At 41.4% G+C, this 17,797-nt stretch overlaps 1 protein-coding gene and 2 long non-coding RNA genes across 3 annotated transcripts in view; 2 read left to right on the top strand and 1 right to left on the bottom strand.

The window, feature by feature from the left end:
- The window catches only part of LOC146671353 (uncharacterized), a 42,167-nt gene that overhangs the window by 14,533 nt on the left and 9,837 nt on the right, over nt 1-17,797 (top strand). The window lies entirely within an intron of this gene.
- LOC146671355 (uncharacterized) lies at nt 44-1,890 on the top strand. Its single transcript, XM_085405004.1, has 2 exons — nt 44-790; nt 1,555-1,890. The coding sequence occupies exons 1-2, from the start codon at nt 44-46 to the stop codon at nt 1,888-1,890; spliced, it is 1,083 nt and encodes a 360-aa protein (XP_085261130.1).
- Nucleotides 13,958-17,366, bottom strand: LOC146671356 (uncharacterized). Its single transcript, XR_014911440.1, has 2 exons — nt 16,462-17,366; nt 13,958-16,393 (listed from the first exon to the last, which is right to left on the bottom strand). It is a non-coding gene; the product is annotated as an uncharacterized LOC146671356 (long non-coding RNA).

Consider the following 17,797-nt stretch of genomic DNA (forward strand, 5'->3'; position numbering starts at 1 on the left):
TAGGCTGGGAATGAGCTACAAACGCATTTTGAAAAGCCTGGCAATGCAAGGAACCATCATTACGGAGAGACATTTAAACCGGATATTGAGAGCCAAGTCGCTTTACAGACGTAAGTACGACCTGGACGCCGGGATAGATTTTATTGTGAACCAACTGCAAGGGCCTGGGAAGGATCACGGTTATCGGTGGATGTTTACAAAGTGCAAACAACACGGCACTGCGATCAGGAAAGAAGACGTCAGGATCCTCATCTCTTTACTGGACCCATTAGGTTCCCAGGTTCGCCAGACCACACGTCTCAGAAGGAGGCAATATTTTGCTCAGGGGCCTAACTTTGTGTGGCACATAGACTCTTATGACAAACTAAAGCCATATGGGATATGTATTAATGGATGCATCGACGGTTTCTCACGCAACATCATTTGGCTGCGGGCCGCACACACTAACAGTGACCCAAAGGTTATCGGAGCTTACTTTGTGGAAGCAGTGGAGAGTCGTGGGGGTTTCCCCAGGCTCGTACGAACTGACATGGGCACTGAGAACGTGTTGGTCAGAGACCTCCAGCGTTATTTACAGAGAAATGACGGGGATGATAGAGCAGGAGACAGAAGCTATGTCACAGGAGCAAGTACGGCAAACCAGAGAATTGAGAGCTGGTGGGCAGTGATGAGAAAAGAAGGAGTCGAGTCATGGATCAAGCTTCTAGGAGAACTGAAGGACGAAGGATTCTTCTTTGGGGATTTCATTGACAAAGCTCTGTCACAGTTCTGCTTCATGTCAATCATTCAGGTAAATGACCCATATTATGATAACCAGTGGTGGTAATTAATTACATTAAATTACGCTGTTTTAGCAGTAAGGGTAACAAAATAATCGTTTACATACCGTAGTTAAAACGACATTACCTTTACCGAACGGTAAATGCAATGTATTCCTAACGTTGTTGAAGTAGGTCAACTGCACTCTGTATGTGCGTAATGGAGGCTGAAGCATCGACCCAGCCAAAGTTTTTAAATCAGGGAACACTTTGCCAATTGAACTGATCAGAAGTCAGCACGACTTAAATGTTGTTTTTTTCTGATCGGAGGACATTATCCTTGTCTGCGCTCATTCTGCATCAGCAGTTATGCTGCAGCTACCGATCTGTCACTGCCAGTCTGTCAAAAGCAGTCAGAGGCTTCACGCATCAGTAACTCTTCAGCGCTCTATCATTGGTACATTCAGGACTCAGATGATATTGGATCCCCTCATGGGATTGAAAAATATTGATTTTGTCACCTGTATTATGCGCATAAAGTTGAAAAGCTTTGCGCATCCGGACCAAGATTAGTATTAGTATTAGTATAAAGCCCAGATCCCACAACTCAGTGGTTTGCCTGGTGTGGTTCTTTCTTTTCTTTTTTTGCAATCACTCCCTCTTCCTTTGGTTTTCATTAAACTGCATCCAAACATTGCTGCTTTTCAATTCATTTAAGGATGCACCACACTTATTGTCGACCATTTTAAAAATGCCTTGTATTACAGCTCTGACCTAATTCTTGTTTCTTCATCAGGAGGTATTGAATGACATCCGGAGTGTTTGGAATGCTCACCGTATAAGGCCCTCAAAGAATAACAACGTGCCCTGTGGGATACCTGATGTCATGTACATGGCCCCTCACCTTTGGGGTGCAGAAGACTGTCTCGTTCCACTGACAGAAGATTTGACCTTGTGTAAAAATAGTTGCACTTTTGTTAGTTCAGGCCCATGTGATGTGCAAGTGTTTGATTTGTGCACAATAATAATGGAGGAATCAAGCTTGGAATTCCCATCTACCATGTCCCAGGCCCTTGATTTATATTTTCATCTCAGGGATACAGTTCGTTCACAGTTATTTGAGGCTACTTAAATGGACACAAACATACAAATGTAGTACATTTTGTACTTCAGTACGTATTCCTACAGCTTAATGTACTTATTATTAAGTAATTATTTTTCTCCAGTGTGTACTTATCTTGTCTTTGTATCAAAATTATCAGAAAAGACTGTATAACATAATTTTCATTTTATCCATGTCAGTAAATTAACTCATCATGAAGTGTTGCTTGCTCTTGGTAGTGTTAAAATCTCCCAATTCTTTGAATCTTTGGGCTGAAGGAAGGACAATACTCGGTGTATAAATGCTCAATCAACAATCTTTTATTTCCATACAATCCAACACTTTATGAGCATAAGCCATCATGATGGGGAGACATGCATGAAGAGGATCACAGCAAATCTCAAAATGGTGACGGGCTACTCCGCTTCTTATAGCCTCTAGTGGCCCCCACCTAGTCGTAAAAGCCTAAACATTCACATTCTTTCTCTGTTACGGCGCCTAAGTTATGACCTCGGCTCCCTGTCTTTCTGCTCTCTGTAAAGGTGGGGGTATGGAATGTGGTCTGTCTCTTCTATTATCGGCACAAGGTCCTCTGCACACAACATTCTCTTCATGATTCAGCAGTATGAAATGTCAAGAAACAGTGTAACACATTCACAGCAGATCAAGGGTACAGGGTAATCCACACCTGTCTAACAAATCCAAAAATGGTCACATTCTTTTAACCTAAAAATATAAGGGAAACTAAGCTACATACTTTGCACACAATCTAGACTAAGGGATACATATATGTTCTACAGCTGTTAACATAATTCAACTACTTTAACTACAGATATAAGATAACATATGATAACAGAATAATCTCACAGTAGCTACAAAGCGTGGAGTATTAAACTAAAATATGATACAGGTTAGAAAAAAATAAATCCTTTTGGGATTGAGTTAAACTTATCAAACTGTTAAAGCATCAAAAGTTGTTCATAATAGTTTTTGGTAGCAAAAATGTGTTCATTTCTAACAAAAACAAGAGCACCTTGGATAACAACCACATAGACTGGCAATATAGCTAATGTTGTGATCAATTAGACAAGAAGACCAAGTAGGCTAAAGTGTAGAATCATAGTTGTGTCACCAATGCTCCAAATGTTTCTTGAGCCTATATTTTTGTTATTGTGGAATAGATTAAAGCAATCCCATGTTTGATAAAGAACGGCTTCTTTTCTTAAAAATCACAGCACGTGTATGACATTATAGAATGAGTAATTAAATAACTTTCAGCGGTGTCATTAGACATGTTCATGTTTAAAGATGTATAGAATGTAACAGAGAGGACAATGTTTTGTACAAATGAGAATGGTTTACTGGTGTCTTTCAAAATACACCATACTCAAAAACAGGTTGTATTTTGCATATAATAACAGGCTAAAATAACAGTTACATTGTGAAGAGGTTATACAAACCTCTTCACAATGTAACCAATCTCTGTAATTGACAACTTTTCTTCTAAACCCATTAGGAACATAAAGGTTCACATTCTTGTTTCTATTAAGATTTCTGCAAACATCTGAAATACTTTAATATAGAACATGCTTAATCAGTTGGAATATGGTATTTGTAATGGTGTTGTACTTATGTTTGTATATACAGTAGACAGCACTCAGCAATCTTCCAGTTTGTAGAACTGTTACTGTATGCTATATTGGAAATATTTGTTACTCTTCCTGTAGTAAAAAAGTATTAGAATGTTAAAATTAGTCATTTATTTTGGCACTAGCCAAAAACACAGTAACAATGTGTGCAGCAGGAACAGATGCACTTCTATGTTTAGTGTACGGATTCCTGCCAGGTGAAGCACTGAAAATTAAAATCATTTAAATATGTATATGTATTTTCAACTGGTGTTGTTTTGTGGTCTCATTCCCCAAGCAATTTGTTGCCTTATTTTGTCCCCAATATCTAACTGCTGCTTCTGCAAAGTCAGAGTGCTAAGTGCTGTCTACTACAGGCAACTCCACTTCAAATAACCTGAACATTCCCTTTAGCTTACTATTTTAATTAGCGGGAGAAACTAAGAAAGCACTTACTGACCAGATGAAAAAAAAGGCTGCACATGAAAAAGGCACAACGGGCTACACCGTTAAGAGAACTTAACGGCCCAGTCTATTGAACATTCACATTCATTCCTTCATGTTACTGTTAACTACACCCGTGTTTCTATGAACTGTTAGGGTGGAAAACCTAAAACGTGTAGGGCAGAGTGCCTTGAGGACCATGGTTGGGTAACACTGACCTACACCACATCCATCACCCACATAGAGCTTGCGAGAATGCTGTTAAATTCACTGCGAAAGTCTGGTTAGCTGTGATAACCAAGGGGCAGCTTTAGCACACATCCACATGTGTGGGATTGTGGTCTGCAGAGGAAATCTGTAGTTTCTATGAACTCAATTAGTATGGCTTTATCGAACAGATTGGATCCTGTACAGAACCGCAGGAAAAGCTGAAGATATCAATTTCTCCAATGTACCTTTTCAGGTAACGAGAAACTGTTGACTGGGCAGCTGTCATCTCCTCTGGAAAGATTAGAAGCTCCTTCACTGTTTTTACAGTTGGTTTTTTTTCTGCAATGAAATGATGCAGTCCTTCTGGTGGGAGTAAACCAGCTACAGAACCCACAACGGGACGCCAGCACTTGATTACAAACATTGGGGCCTGAATAAGTACTTTGTGTCCTATCTGTGATATTGACCTCAGATGAAATAATGTTTGAGTCCTCAAAGGCACTGATCAAATCAGTAAGACAATGACCTCTTCTAACAGTTAGTATTACGGGACAAGATCGTGGTTCAGGGGGTGCTTGGTCAGGAATATTGGCCTCTCCTGTCAGCCCCGGTGAGAGAGACAATGTGTGATGAGGTGGATCAGACTCTTTTTCTGTAAACAGTGTTTCAGGGTTTAGTTCAACCACACTAATATCCACCCTGTTATCCCCACTAATAATAACAACTGCATCAGAATCTTCACTTTCACCTACATTTGGCAGACCATCCCATGGTAATGTGTCATTCAGTTCCAAATATCCACTTATGGAAGCTCCATCATTAATTACAAAGTTTGATGGTTCTGAATTCACGTTTTCCACCAACAGATCATCAGCGGCCTGATTAGGTTCATTGTCAGTGAGATCTACCACAGAGGGCTGGGTTATTGCATGATCGGCCTCTACGTCTTGAGGCTGCTGTTGTGTTTTCTTTCTGGTACACAGATAAAGTCGCAGAATTTTGACCTTACTTTGCTTATACAACTCATCAACTGTACTGGAAGCATCCACATGCATCTGTGAGCTCTCAATATGAGTTGAATAGTGTGAAAGACTTTTGGTTTTTTTTGAGGTGCCATTGGGGAAAAACTGATTTTCAGCCATAAGTTTGATATTTGACACTGTTTCATTTTTATCTACAGATAAATGCCTTGTTGGGGCGACCATGGCTCAGGGGGTTGGGAAGCGTATCTGGGATACCAGAAGGTCGCCGGTTCGATCCCTGGGCTCTCTGTCCTGGTCGTTGTGTCCTTGGGCAAGACACTTTACCCTACTGCCTACTGGTGTTGGCCAGAGGGGCCGATGGCGCGATATGGCAGCCTCGCTTCTGTCAGTCTGCCCCAGGGCAGCTGTGGCTACAACTGTAGCTGCCTCCACCAGTGTGTGTGAATGTGAGAGTGAATGAATAGTGGCATTGTAAAGCACTTTGGGTGCCTTGAAAAGCACTATATAAATCCAATCCATTATTGTTCCACCACCACTTACACACGTCACCTGTTTGAACCCACCCTTCTCCTCATCAAAATCCATCCAGCCAACCTCAATTCGTCTCACTGTTCGTTTTGCATTTGTATTTTCTGCCCACTGAGACAATTTCTTTTTAGGAGGCATTCCCTCAGCTCCTGTCAGTCTTTGTCGTAGCCTTGAGAGTATAGATTCTTTCCTGGATGGTGACGTGTTGCTTGTCTGCAGAAGGCCACAGTGGAGACTCTATCGCCAACTTTGGGGATGTACTTTGCCAGGTCACTGTCTGTCATTAAGGGAATGAGAGTTTCATCAATCTGAAAAATATAAATAACAAATTAATAAAAGTGTCAATATTAAAAAAACAATGAATACATACAACTGCATATTTTAGAGTTGTTTTTTGCTATCTACTTTTGATAACAGATACTTTTGGTAATGTGGTACACATTTGTCCAACATAAGATGAACAAAAATTACTTTTTAAATTACTCTTTAAACATATCATGTCATTAATTAATGTCATTGATTAAACCAAAATATGAAATTCAATAATTTATTTTAGAATGTGCATAGTAAATTGTGGATTGCGGCTCTCCGTTCAAAAACAAACACACAGACACACGCACACAGCAACAGCTGCAGTGGCTTACATTCTCATCTTCAAGTTTCTTGATCACATCTTCTTCAACTTTACGCTCTGTTAAAAATTCTCGCAGCCGAGTATCCATAGCTGACCTCCAAACCACATGAAAATGAAATTAGTATTTTTACACTCGGTTATAAATTTTATGTAGCAGATTTTTACATGATAGCCTACCTATAAAATCACTTTATATATGGCAAATCAGAATTTGATAATGATTGTTTTATTACTTAGATATTATCTATGGTAATGAGGAATGGAGCGATTGTCTACTTGGAGTTTAAGTAGTTCAGTATTAGCAATGGCAACCTGCATCAATACAAAATCATTCTGATCACTGTATGCTTTATTAGTTCCCTTGGCAACGTGATACCTGCAGTGAGCTACTGTAACTGCAAGGCTTCATCCGGTGATGCATTGAAAGCTACGGCTCATTTAGCATGCATTACCTTGACAAGTGTGACTCACATGATGCTACTTTCAAAGGAGATGTTCAGCGAAAAAAAGAGGCAATTTTAAGATGCTTTCCGTCTAAAACTGTTATTATTGTCCAGACCAGATTAGTTGCACCAGCTAGTATGGTGATGTGGCCAGGGTAAAAGAGAGACAACTTCGTGACACAGAGAACTAAGGTTTTATGTTGAACATACCTCGTTTATTAGTAGCCTTCAGCCTTGCTCTACTTTGAAACGTCCTACAGTTAAAAATGAGTTTACGGCTACATATTAGCACAACAAAACAACGTGTAGTAGCAACATGAGGATACAACATTTGAAACGTCAGCAGATACAATTTAGAACATAGTAACAATATAGGTCTGAATAAATAACTGCCGAATTGCGGGATAACAATATGAAATAAATATAAAATATAATACACTCACCTTAAGGACATCACCAACAGCAAGGACTCCGTACTATGGCTGACGCAGGCTCTAGTGAATGTGCCCTGGGATGATATATATATATATATATCATCAAGTGTTTCGTGGGCACGTTATACCTATTTCGTGGCCTTGAAATGGTATTTCGTGGCCACAATTTATTTATTTTTTGTACCATGTCATCAGAGGGGCTCCGTACAGATCAGCTGCCTTTACACAGAGAAATGTGAATGCTCTAGAGTTATGGGCAGGGATAGCTCAGTAGGTACAGTGGTGGCCCTATGATTGGAAGGTTGGGGGTTCGAATCCACTGAACGGCTCCCCCGAGGTACCCCTGAGCAAGGTGCTGTCTCTACGCACTGCTCTTTGGGTGCCCAGTGTCTTCCCACTCCTTCTCTGAGTGAATGGGTTAAATGCAGAGAGGGATTTTCCCTCGGGGATCAATACAGTATTCATTATTATTATTATCTTATTAGTATTGGGCTAGGATAAATCAAGCTAGAAGCAGTCCATGAGCTAAAATGAGTGTGACGCTCCTGCAGTAACTGATCACCTACACACAGCTTGAACTGGATTGCCAAAAGGGTTGAAATTACATACAGAGTAAAGAGAGTGGTTCTTATATACAGAACATGCCTCATTCACCCATTCATAAAAGCAACTTTTCTGTGTTTTTTATCACACTCTGATGAATGCATCAGAAAGCAATTCAGGGTTCAGTATCTTGCCCAAGGGATGCAGCCAAGGACTGAACCACCAACCTTCTGATTAGTGACCTGCTCTACCTCCTGATTAACAGTGCACTGTGTGAATTGCCTGTCTGTGTGAATCTCAGGTGCTACTTGTTGTTTTCAGGTGAACACAAAACTTCACAAGACAAGAAGCTGTGGAGTAAACCAAGTGGAGGGGGGTGGCCCAAGGACATCGACCCTGCTGACAAGAAACAAACCAGCCTTTTCAGGAATAAGGTCGAAAAGGACGAGAGCTACATCAACAGTGTTCTGCAGCTGTGCAGAGTAAGATTCAAATGAATCCACAGCAGTCCACCTAGTCTTACTATGATGCATGCTGTCTGGTTGGAGTTTTGGGTTGATGCATGTTGGCTGGATGGTTGCTGGCTTTATGGATAGTTGGGTTAATGCAGGTTTGTTGGTTGGATTGATATTGAATGGATACATGTTGTTTATGGATGTTGTGTAGCCCAGGGTTACAAACAGATAAAAGTTAGAAACCTTTTTTTAGAATTATTACACAAGTTGTTAATGCATTTAAGTTAAAACATTCAAAGCTAAAAGAGCAACACTGGTTACGCTGGTGAGGCTGCTTGGCTCTACACTTGCTGTAGCTGTGCCTCTGACGTAAGAGGAACATTGTTGCTGTTGAAGCAGAGAAGCAGGTGAAAGCGTAATGTGTCTTTTGTTAGCTAGTAGATCTGGAGACTTGAAGCTCTTTCCTTATAAATACACAGTGTTTGCACTAACAGTTACAGCTGCTTAAATGTTAAAGCTGTTCACTTGGTAAACAAATGTCAAAGATTACAGTTCTATGTGATTAGCTAACTGGTGCTGTCTAAACTCACACTCCTTTGTGTTGGTGTTTTGGTTTGGAAGTTGAGTTGTTGTTGTGAGTTGAAAGCAAATGAACATCCATGCCTATTTGCACTGAGTTGTTTTAAAGTAGTGTTTTTGTTTACCACTGGTGTTATTAATTGGTATAATGAATAGAATATAGCGAGTTTGCTGCCTTAAAGGAGCAGTATGGATTAGATCTATGAAACGAATTAATTTAGTTTCACAATCGGTAAGGACCATATTACTATGTAACATAAAAAAATGAATTTGATAGTTGTACAACACATTAGAAAAAAGAACTTGCATTTAAATGTATTGTCCTTAGTTCCTTAAGCAGCAATTTATGGATTATTGGTAGCATGCGTGTGAAGTAATCGAGTGGTGTCGTTATAGCAATGTGGCCAAATATCGCATCAATCACAGCAATCACATCAATCTGTTCCCAAAGTCAAGGTGTGTGTCACGTGTCACGGGGTGGAAAGGGACAAGTTATCTAGGGTTTTTTACTATGCATGTTTTGCTGTGTTTTACCTTTTCAATATTTTAATATTGTACACTGGTTTATGAAGGAAATTGCCGTCCCGGGTTTCCTCCGTGGCGTGAGCGATAAGCAGAGTTTTGTCCTTTCCTTCTAAGATTCCTAATTATTTAAAGTAACACTCAGGTATGCCATTCAGCGTGTTAGTACGAGCTCGGGAGCAGCTTGGGAGAACAAGAAAACAGAGACTGCTTTAGGTTGCCTTCCCAATCGACTCAAAGGTTTATTTGATACACAGCAGTTTATATAGATGAAAAAAAAGGTTCGTGTGTCAGCTTTCCCAGTTCAAACCGGTACAGACTAAATAAGGAAACGTCTTCCTGCCTTGTGAGCAAAGAAGTATCCTGTGTGTAGTTTATCAGTTCAGCTATAATTTATGATCATCCCAGCAAAATACACTCCTAGACATAGAATACAGAGTTCTTTCATTAGTGAATTCTGAAACGAACCACCTAGCCTTTAACGAGCCTTTTCCAGGAGATAAAGAAAAAGGGAGGATGGGAGTAAGGAAGTGGTCTCATCTCTGTGGTGTTTTCGACCTTGGGGTACCAGCTTGTGAGTCTTACACCTTAATTCTTGGGTCAGAGAGAAAGAGAAAAACAACTAGTAGATGGGCCATATTGAGTAACAGTTTTCCTGTATAAAACAATCTTCTGTAAATGCTAACCGTGGTATCAAAATATCATAACAGTTCTCCCCTTTTATCATGAAATGATAACATAGTATAAAGACAGAATGTAATAACATAATATAAAGACAAATCATAACTGTAACTGGTCCTTCGAGCAAGCTTAATATCAAAAATTCTGAGAGCGTATACATGGTATCACACAACAGACAATAATCATCAAAAACATGCTGCAACGGTTACAAAGGCTACAATTAGTTCCTTCCATCTTCCAAACGTGTCCTGTAGCCACTTATGTAGCCACTGACCGTGGCCTGTATCGGCAATTAGTTCTATCTGCAATGCTTCAAGTTTATTCATAGCTTGTGTGAATGAACCGTTAGGGGCGGTATTATTGGGAATGAAAGTACAGCATACATCAACGGTTACTAGACCACAGGTACCGGTCCAATTAACAGGTAAAGCTAATCTAAGGGTATTATTGCACATCCAATAAGCATGTGGGATTGGTCTAGTTAGGCGCGTGACCATGTGTGATTTAACTAACTCCCCCCAGTCAGTGTCATTTAATACACCGTCTGGGGGAACAATGATCGAGTCTCTGCTCGAACTTGAACTGTGTGTGTGTTCCTCCAGATATGATAAAACTTCAGCTACAGAGACAGCTAGCCATGTCTCATTACAGCGTGCACCTGGGGAGTCAGAGAAGAACGTATAGTTATCCTTTGTATAATCTATGTGTGTGTCTGGGCCAGTTAACTTTAGTCTGCGCAGACATATCATACTAGTATTAAAATGGAGAGGGATCTGTCCTAAGGGCAGTGAGGGCTTTAACCTATTCTTAGGGCGTTTCATTGGGGCGCAGGTCCCTGCGGTGTCATTAGATAACTTCAATAATTCGCCTAATGGAGTCTCAGGGTTAGTTGGTGTGTGTGTGTGTCTAAGTAGGCAGTCGAGAGGGCTCAGAGTCAACTGTAAAGTGTCTTTAATGAGAGCATTATCTCCGCCGATTTTCTCTAGTCCCTCAGTGAGGGGGAAACCGGATATGGGGTATCCTACTATTACCTGTTCTGGATTAGCCTTTGAACAGACATAACAGTTACTGTTTCCTAAATCACGAGCGGCTGTTCTGGCATTTTCATACCAGGCGTTAGCTCCTGTTCTAGAGGGCGCATAAGATGGTTTATTAGTGGCGTCTATGTTGCTATATACTGATTTTAGGGAGCGTGAGGAGTGCATTAAGTAGGTGTCTTGCAAAATGGAGCATGAGGTATAGTCAGCAAAATATGACCTGCAGAAATGTGAACATGGTTGCAGTTTACAATACAAAATAGCAAAGAGAAATCCTAAGGTTACTGCGATAGATGTGATAAATAACCTAAATATATAAGAAAGACAGTTCTTCAGTCGTCTTCTGGCCTGGTCCCAGGTTCGAGAGACATTGAATAAGCGTCGTATGATGACAATGGGCATTTCATTTTCTCCATTATCAGGATGGAATGAGTCTGGCTTTATCAGGTTAGACATCATGTGGTACTTTTGGCTTTCTGTTCCTGCTGGATGTTTGAGTACCTTGTTGTTGTTCTTTCAGGCGTTGTGTGTTAATCAGTGATTGTGTGTGTGTATGTAACTTTTGGATCCGGGCGCTGGCTCGCCTGAGATGTCATCTACCCGTGTGTGTTTATTTGCTCTAGTTCCGGGCGCTGGCTCGCCGGAGATGTCATCTGCTTGATCCGACGCCTGAGATGGTCCGATTGGGCTGGTCTTAACCCTGCTGGCATGAATCCACTGAGGTTGTCCGTCTGTAAGGATGCTGGTTCTTCGTCACTGCCAGTACAGTCTGGGGCTGGAACACGCGCGGCCTCCCAGAGAGTCCTTGGTTTTAGTGGCTTCTCCAACATGCATCTCCTTGTCTCCACTGGTGGAACTGTGGAGGGGAAAGGCTGAGAGAGACAAACTTTCTGATAGTTATTATTCAGTTTTTCTACCAGGTTGTGAACATCAGTGGACAATGCAATATACATCACCTTCTACTAGCGGTGCCCCTCTGGAAGCTGACCATTGTGTTGGAAATAGTCTTATTTCAAATGGAAATAATTTGGTTACTGTAGATTGAGTCATTCTAATCTCACACAGGACTTGAGTAAGTAATTTGACCCAGGTCATTAAAGTTTTAGCACACTTTTGAATTACTTCTAATGTGAATGAAGATCCTCTATCACTGTTAATCTGGTGAGGTATTCCGAATCTGGGTATTATTTCATTGCTCAACTTTTGACAGACTACTTCTGCAGTTTCTTTTGATGTTGGATAAGCTTCTACCCATTTACTAAATTGGTCCACTATTACCAGTAAGTACTTGATGCTTCCTTGCGCTGGCATATGTGTAAAATCAATTTGTAATGTATGAAATGGAAAATCTGGTTGTGGTAAATGCTGATGTTTTGCTTTTGAGCTACCTACATTAGTTCGCGCACATGTTAGACAGGTTGCTAATATGCTTTTTACTGCATGTGATGTTTTCTCAATTACAAATCTTAATTTTATTGCCCCTATTACCCCTCTTTGTCCGACATAACTCACACAGTGAAAATGTCGGGCAAGGACTGGCACCAGGGAATATGGGAGGGCAATCAAACCCTTAAGATTTTGTATAAGCCATCTCTGTCTTCTAAGGTACAGTCATTATTCTCACAATAGGTGTAATCACATGCACAGGCTTGCTCTTTTATAAATTTTAAATCAACATTTTTGTCTAAATAGTCTGGGAGTGTAACAAGTGGCAGCTGTAGGGGCACAGATAATACTTCCTGCGGAGGTGGGAGCTGTGATGCAGCTGCAGCCTTGGCTGTCACGTCTGCTAAGGCATTATCTGTTGCTTCGTCTGTGTCAGCTGTACTGTGTCCTTTCGTTTTTACAACTGCAACGGCCGATGGCAGCTGTATAGCCTGAAAAAGTCTTTCAACAAAATCAGAATTTAGCAATTTATTTTCCATCAGCAGATCTAAATCCTCTCTGTCTCCACAATGTGCCAAAGTCATGCACAACGCCAAATGCATAGCGGCTGTCTGCGTAAATTGTCACATGCTTATCCAAATGTAGCTCACAGGCGCGTATTAAAGCCATGAGCTCTGCTTTTTGTGCTGAGTGAAATGGTAATGAGTGAGCCTCTATTATCATGTCAGGCAATGTCACCACTGAATAGCCACAAAGAAATGAGTTGTCATTCGGCCTTGAACAGGACCCGTCCACATAAACCGTGGCTGAGTCTGGGATAGGTGTCTGCTCTAAATCTGGACGTGGTGCTGTGGATTCCTGTATACGTGTCATGCAGTCATGATCGTCAAGCCTGTCTGAGCCATCCTGTCGGTCAGAAGAACACAGCATAGGATCAATAAATGTACTGGCGAATTGTGTGCTGCTCGCTTTTACAGTGAGATTTGCATATGTTGTGTAGTTATGTTTGCTAGAATGGTCGTGACCTGGTGATTGGTGTGTAGAATAGTGTCATGTGAGAGTGTGAGCTTCTCGCAGTCCCTTATCATGATAGAGCAAGCTGCTACTGCCCTCAGGCAGGCCGGCATTCCTGAACAATTCAGGCAGCACCTTTGAGTGGCGGAGGTCAGCACTCCCTGTAATGCATTGAAAGAGGCAGTCATTTCTGTGGACCACAGTATTCGAGGAGGCTTGTCTTTTTTACAACAGTCACGCAGAATGTGGTCATGAAAAGAACAGTCTGGTATCCACTGTCTGCAATAGTTCACCATGCCCAGGAAGGACAACATTTCCTTCTGTGTAGTGGGCCGAGGGACAGAGGTCACAGCTTTGATCCTGTCTGCAGTCATGGAACGTTTTCCGTGAGACAGTGTGAATCCCAAATATTGAACAGAAGTCTGACAGTACTGCATTTTCTTTGCATATGCTTTGTGGCCAGTCTTTTGGAGGTGCTGGAGAAGCATGTGTGTAGCAGTTTGACACAGTTTTTCACTTTCAGCACAGAGGAGGAGGTCATCCACATGTGGATCAGGGTGTAGCCCTGGAGGAGTGAAGCACCATTGAGAAAGCAGCAGAGCTGTCTATCATGCCTTGGGGCAAACGAGTCCAAGTGTACTGCTTATTTCTATGTGTGAATGCAAATAACGGCTGTGTGTCACAGGTACTGAGAAAAAGGAGCGGAGCATAAATCCACCACGGTAAAATGTGTATGCAATGCATGTCAATATGCTGTGAACATCTGAAACGAGAGGTGGCAGAGGAATGTTGACTGCATTAATTTGCCTTAAGTCTTGTATGAAACGCCATACGCCAGGTTTGTTAGGCTTTGGCACAGGATTGACAGGAGTGTGGGCTTTATTGCTCCTGTAGTCAATAAATCTCCTATGATGACATCTAGAGCTGCGGCTTTTTCGGCAGAAATGGGATGTTGCTTGACATATACTGGCTTGTTGTGTTTTAATAGGTGTACGTGATAAAGTGTACAGTCAATAAATCCTATATCATTCTCACTTTTTGACCACAATGTCATATTCTGGTATTCAGCTGGCAACGTAAGTGCAGAAATAGTACAGTCGATAGGGTAGGTTAGATCTATGTGACGACATATTTCGTAACCTATGTCTGAGTTATGTAACAAAATCACTGTTTGACCTTCACTTGTGTGAGCAGTTATCATGTTGTTGAACAGTGTGAGAGAAACAAAAGTGTGGCTCCCAGTCATGGGATTACCTGGTAGTGGCGTCTGTACACGTTTTTTTGGCACAGTGTGTGACATAGAGTACCGGACAAAAAGGATGTTGAGTTCATTCTCTGCTGAGGGTCCAGCTGACACAGAGGATGTTCCTTCTCCATCATGTCGGTACATAGGGCAGAGAAAACATAAGCTGTTATCAGTGTCAGCAAACATTTCACACTTTGTGTTAAATTAAATACACAAATTCATTTTTGCTCTGGGTGTCTGCGGCTGCTGGAAAACTGAGCTAAATTTGCACCTCTAGCTTGTCCAACAGTGCATAAAGCGTTTTATGAATACTAGGATAGATTCATCAGGCTTCTGTTTACACATAGTTACTGCATTTAAGTCAATTTTGTCTCTGGACATTGTTAGCAGGAATTTCTTTAGATTCTTAAAGAAATCGGTGATTTTGTCATTATTTACCCACAAAAACTCTGCAGTTGTGGATGCTTTATCATGCTTTGGGTCTGTTTGTTTACTACCGCGAGTGTTGGCGTGAGGACCTTTGTCATTCCGGCTTTGTTTTTCCTTTTTTCCTTTTAGATAAGTCTTTATTAAAGTTCGGGTAACAGGTATTTCTTTAGCTACCTCTAAACCTCTAGCTACGATATCGTGGCGTTTCATGTGGGTGTCTATTGTGGACACTGCCTGATGCAAAAGTTTTTCTTCATAGTCGTCTAAATTGTTTTTCATAAGTTCCTCACATTCTTCTTTCAAAAGTTTTTCTCTCTTTTTTTTTATGTTCTGCTAATTCTTCCTTGCGGCGTATATATTGTTTTTCCTGATCCTGTTTAAAGAGATGGCTAAGATCCGTTGCATATGATTCAGGTTTTTTGTCACTGTCTTTTAAGCTGGTTGGATCAGAATGCTGACATTGTTTGCGTGCAGCTGCTACAGCGACTATTAATTCGGTCTCATCTTCGTAAGGCGGCGGGGCTGTGGGCTGAATGGCTGAGCATGCAAGACTAGCTTTTCCCGCGGTAGATTTATTTTCTATGCTAGAGCCTGCACTAGTTTTATTTGATGTAAAAGTATCTACGCCTGGTTCCGGTCCTTTTGTCCATAGCGGTAACATTTGATGCATCACGTCGCGGCATTCTATCATATTTTCTACAGGACTTTTTAAGCAGACTACTTTTCTTATCACAAATGATATTCAACATTTCTACTGACCTGGTTTCTGGCGATAATCGTTCGGGATAAGGCTCCGAAAAGAGATTAGAATGCATTGTACTCACAGTCCGTAAGTTGTAAACAAAGTCAGTCACATAAGCACTTCCGCATGTTCTGGATACGTAATCATGGAAGTCTTCGCCGATTCGTGGACGTGGGTTACACGTAACTGGAAATGGGAGTCGTACTGAGCTGTTGTTTGAGACTTTAAATTTAATTTTTTTTGGTTTTACAGGTAATTTTGATTTTTTATCGGACTTGTCTGTGGTTTTTGAATTATTCTGACCCATGTTCAGTGATTTCCAGAGGGGTTTACACGCTTGAAGGATTTATGTTAGTATTTTCGCTGCGGCACAGCTGAGGTCACTTTAAATTTATTGCTAGCAATTTTTTGTTTGTGTGAGCAACTCTCACTTAGCGAGCAACTTCTCGCTTAACGAGCAACTTCTCGTAAAACAACAGGCAACTTCCTGTGTCTTTCTGCTTTTAATTTACTGCTTTTAACCCTTGTATGGTAATCGGGTCTGTGAGACCCGTTCAACTTCTCCCTGTGTCACTCTTTGGTGAGCAACTTCTCACTTAACGAGAAGTATTTAAGACAACAGGCAACTTCCTGTGTCACTCTTTCTGAGTGAGCAACTTAAACAAAATTAAAATATTCAAGACAACAGGCAACTTCCTGTGTCCACCAACACCACACAAGGGTTAATTTACTTTATTCGGGGACTGAGGAAGTCAGTCAGTGTATCTCTCTGGATCACTAAGTGAAACTTCGTCAGCATATCCCGTTTTTTTATGGATCGATCACTGAGAGAGGTATAATAGGTCTTTATATAAATATGAAAGACGCATATTTACCTTCTGTCAGTCATCCCACTTCTGACACCAAAATTGAAGGAAATTGCCGTCCCGGGTTTCCTCCGTGGCGTGAGCGATAAGCAGAGTTTTGTCCTTTCCTTCTAAGATTCCTAATTATTTAAAGTAACACTCAGGTATGCCATTCAGCGTGTTAGTACGAGCTCGGGAGCAGCTTGGGAGAACAAGAAAACAGAGACTGCTTTAGGTTGCCTTCCCAATCGACTCAAAGGTTTATTTGATACACAGCAGTTTATATAGATGAAAAAAAAGGTTCGTGTGTCAGCTTTCCCAGTTCAAACCGGTACAGACTAAATAAGGAAACGTCTTCCTGCCTTGTGAGCAAAGAAGTATCCTGTGTGTAGTTTATCAGTTCAGCTATAATTTATGATCATCCCAGCAAAATACACTCCTAGACATAGAATACAGAGTTCTTTCATTAGTGAATTCTGAAACGAACCACCTAGCCTTTAACGAGCCTTTTCCAGGAGATAAAGAAAAAGGGAGGATGGGAGTAAGGAAGTGGTCTCATCTCTGTGGTGTTTTCGACCTTGGGGTACCAGCTTGTGAGTCTTACACCTTAATTCTTGGGTCAGAGAGAAAGAGAAAAACAACTAGTAGATGGGCCATATTGAGTAACAGTTTTCCTGTATAAAACAATCTTCTGTAAATGCTAACCGTGGTATCAAAATATCATAACAGTTTATTTTTATGAGTTTTACTGCATGTTTTTTATGGTATTTATTTGGTGACTTGTCCTGGAAAGACTCCGCCCCTACCTGATTATAAACCTGATCACACCTGGGAGGTCACAGAGGCCAATAAGAGGGCCTGGCAGACCATGGAGAAAGAGGCTTGAGAGACGGGCAGGCGTGAGTGGTGTCAGGCGGCGGCGCCTGCAAGCCCGGAGGGCTGGTGGAGCTTGGCGTTCAGGAGAGGAGGATACAGTGCCAGCAACACGGAGCGAGCGGTCCGACTGCTGCAGCAACAGGAGGCCAGATTACGTGTCTGCAGGGAATTAGAGGCGGCGAGGCGGGCCGGTGCCGATTGGCGGTTACAAAGAAGCGGCGGGCAGAGTTAAGAGCTCTGCCCACCCGGGGTAAGTCTTTTGACTTGTCCCCTTTAAT

Source organism: Rhamphochromis longiceps, linkage group LG4 (genome assembly GCF_057381845.1).
Source record: "Rhamphochromis longiceps isolate RC_006_pf linkage group LG4, R_longiceps_female_GT1.1, whole genome shotgun sequence".
In the NCBI taxonomy this organism is placed as follows: domain Eukaryota; kingdom Metazoa; phylum Chordata; class Actinopteri; order Cichliformes; family Cichlidae; genus Rhamphochromis; species Rhamphochromis longiceps.

Excerpts from the sequence above, each read along its gene's own strand:
- LOC146671355 (XM_085405004.1), top strand. The coding sequence starts at position 44 with ATGCAAGGAACCATCATTACGGAGAGACATTTAAACCGGATATTGAGA. Across the intron at positions 791-1,554 it reads GCTTCATGTCAATCATTCAG|GAGGTATTGAATGACATCCG; the intron begins GTAAATGACCCA and ends TTTCTTCATCAG.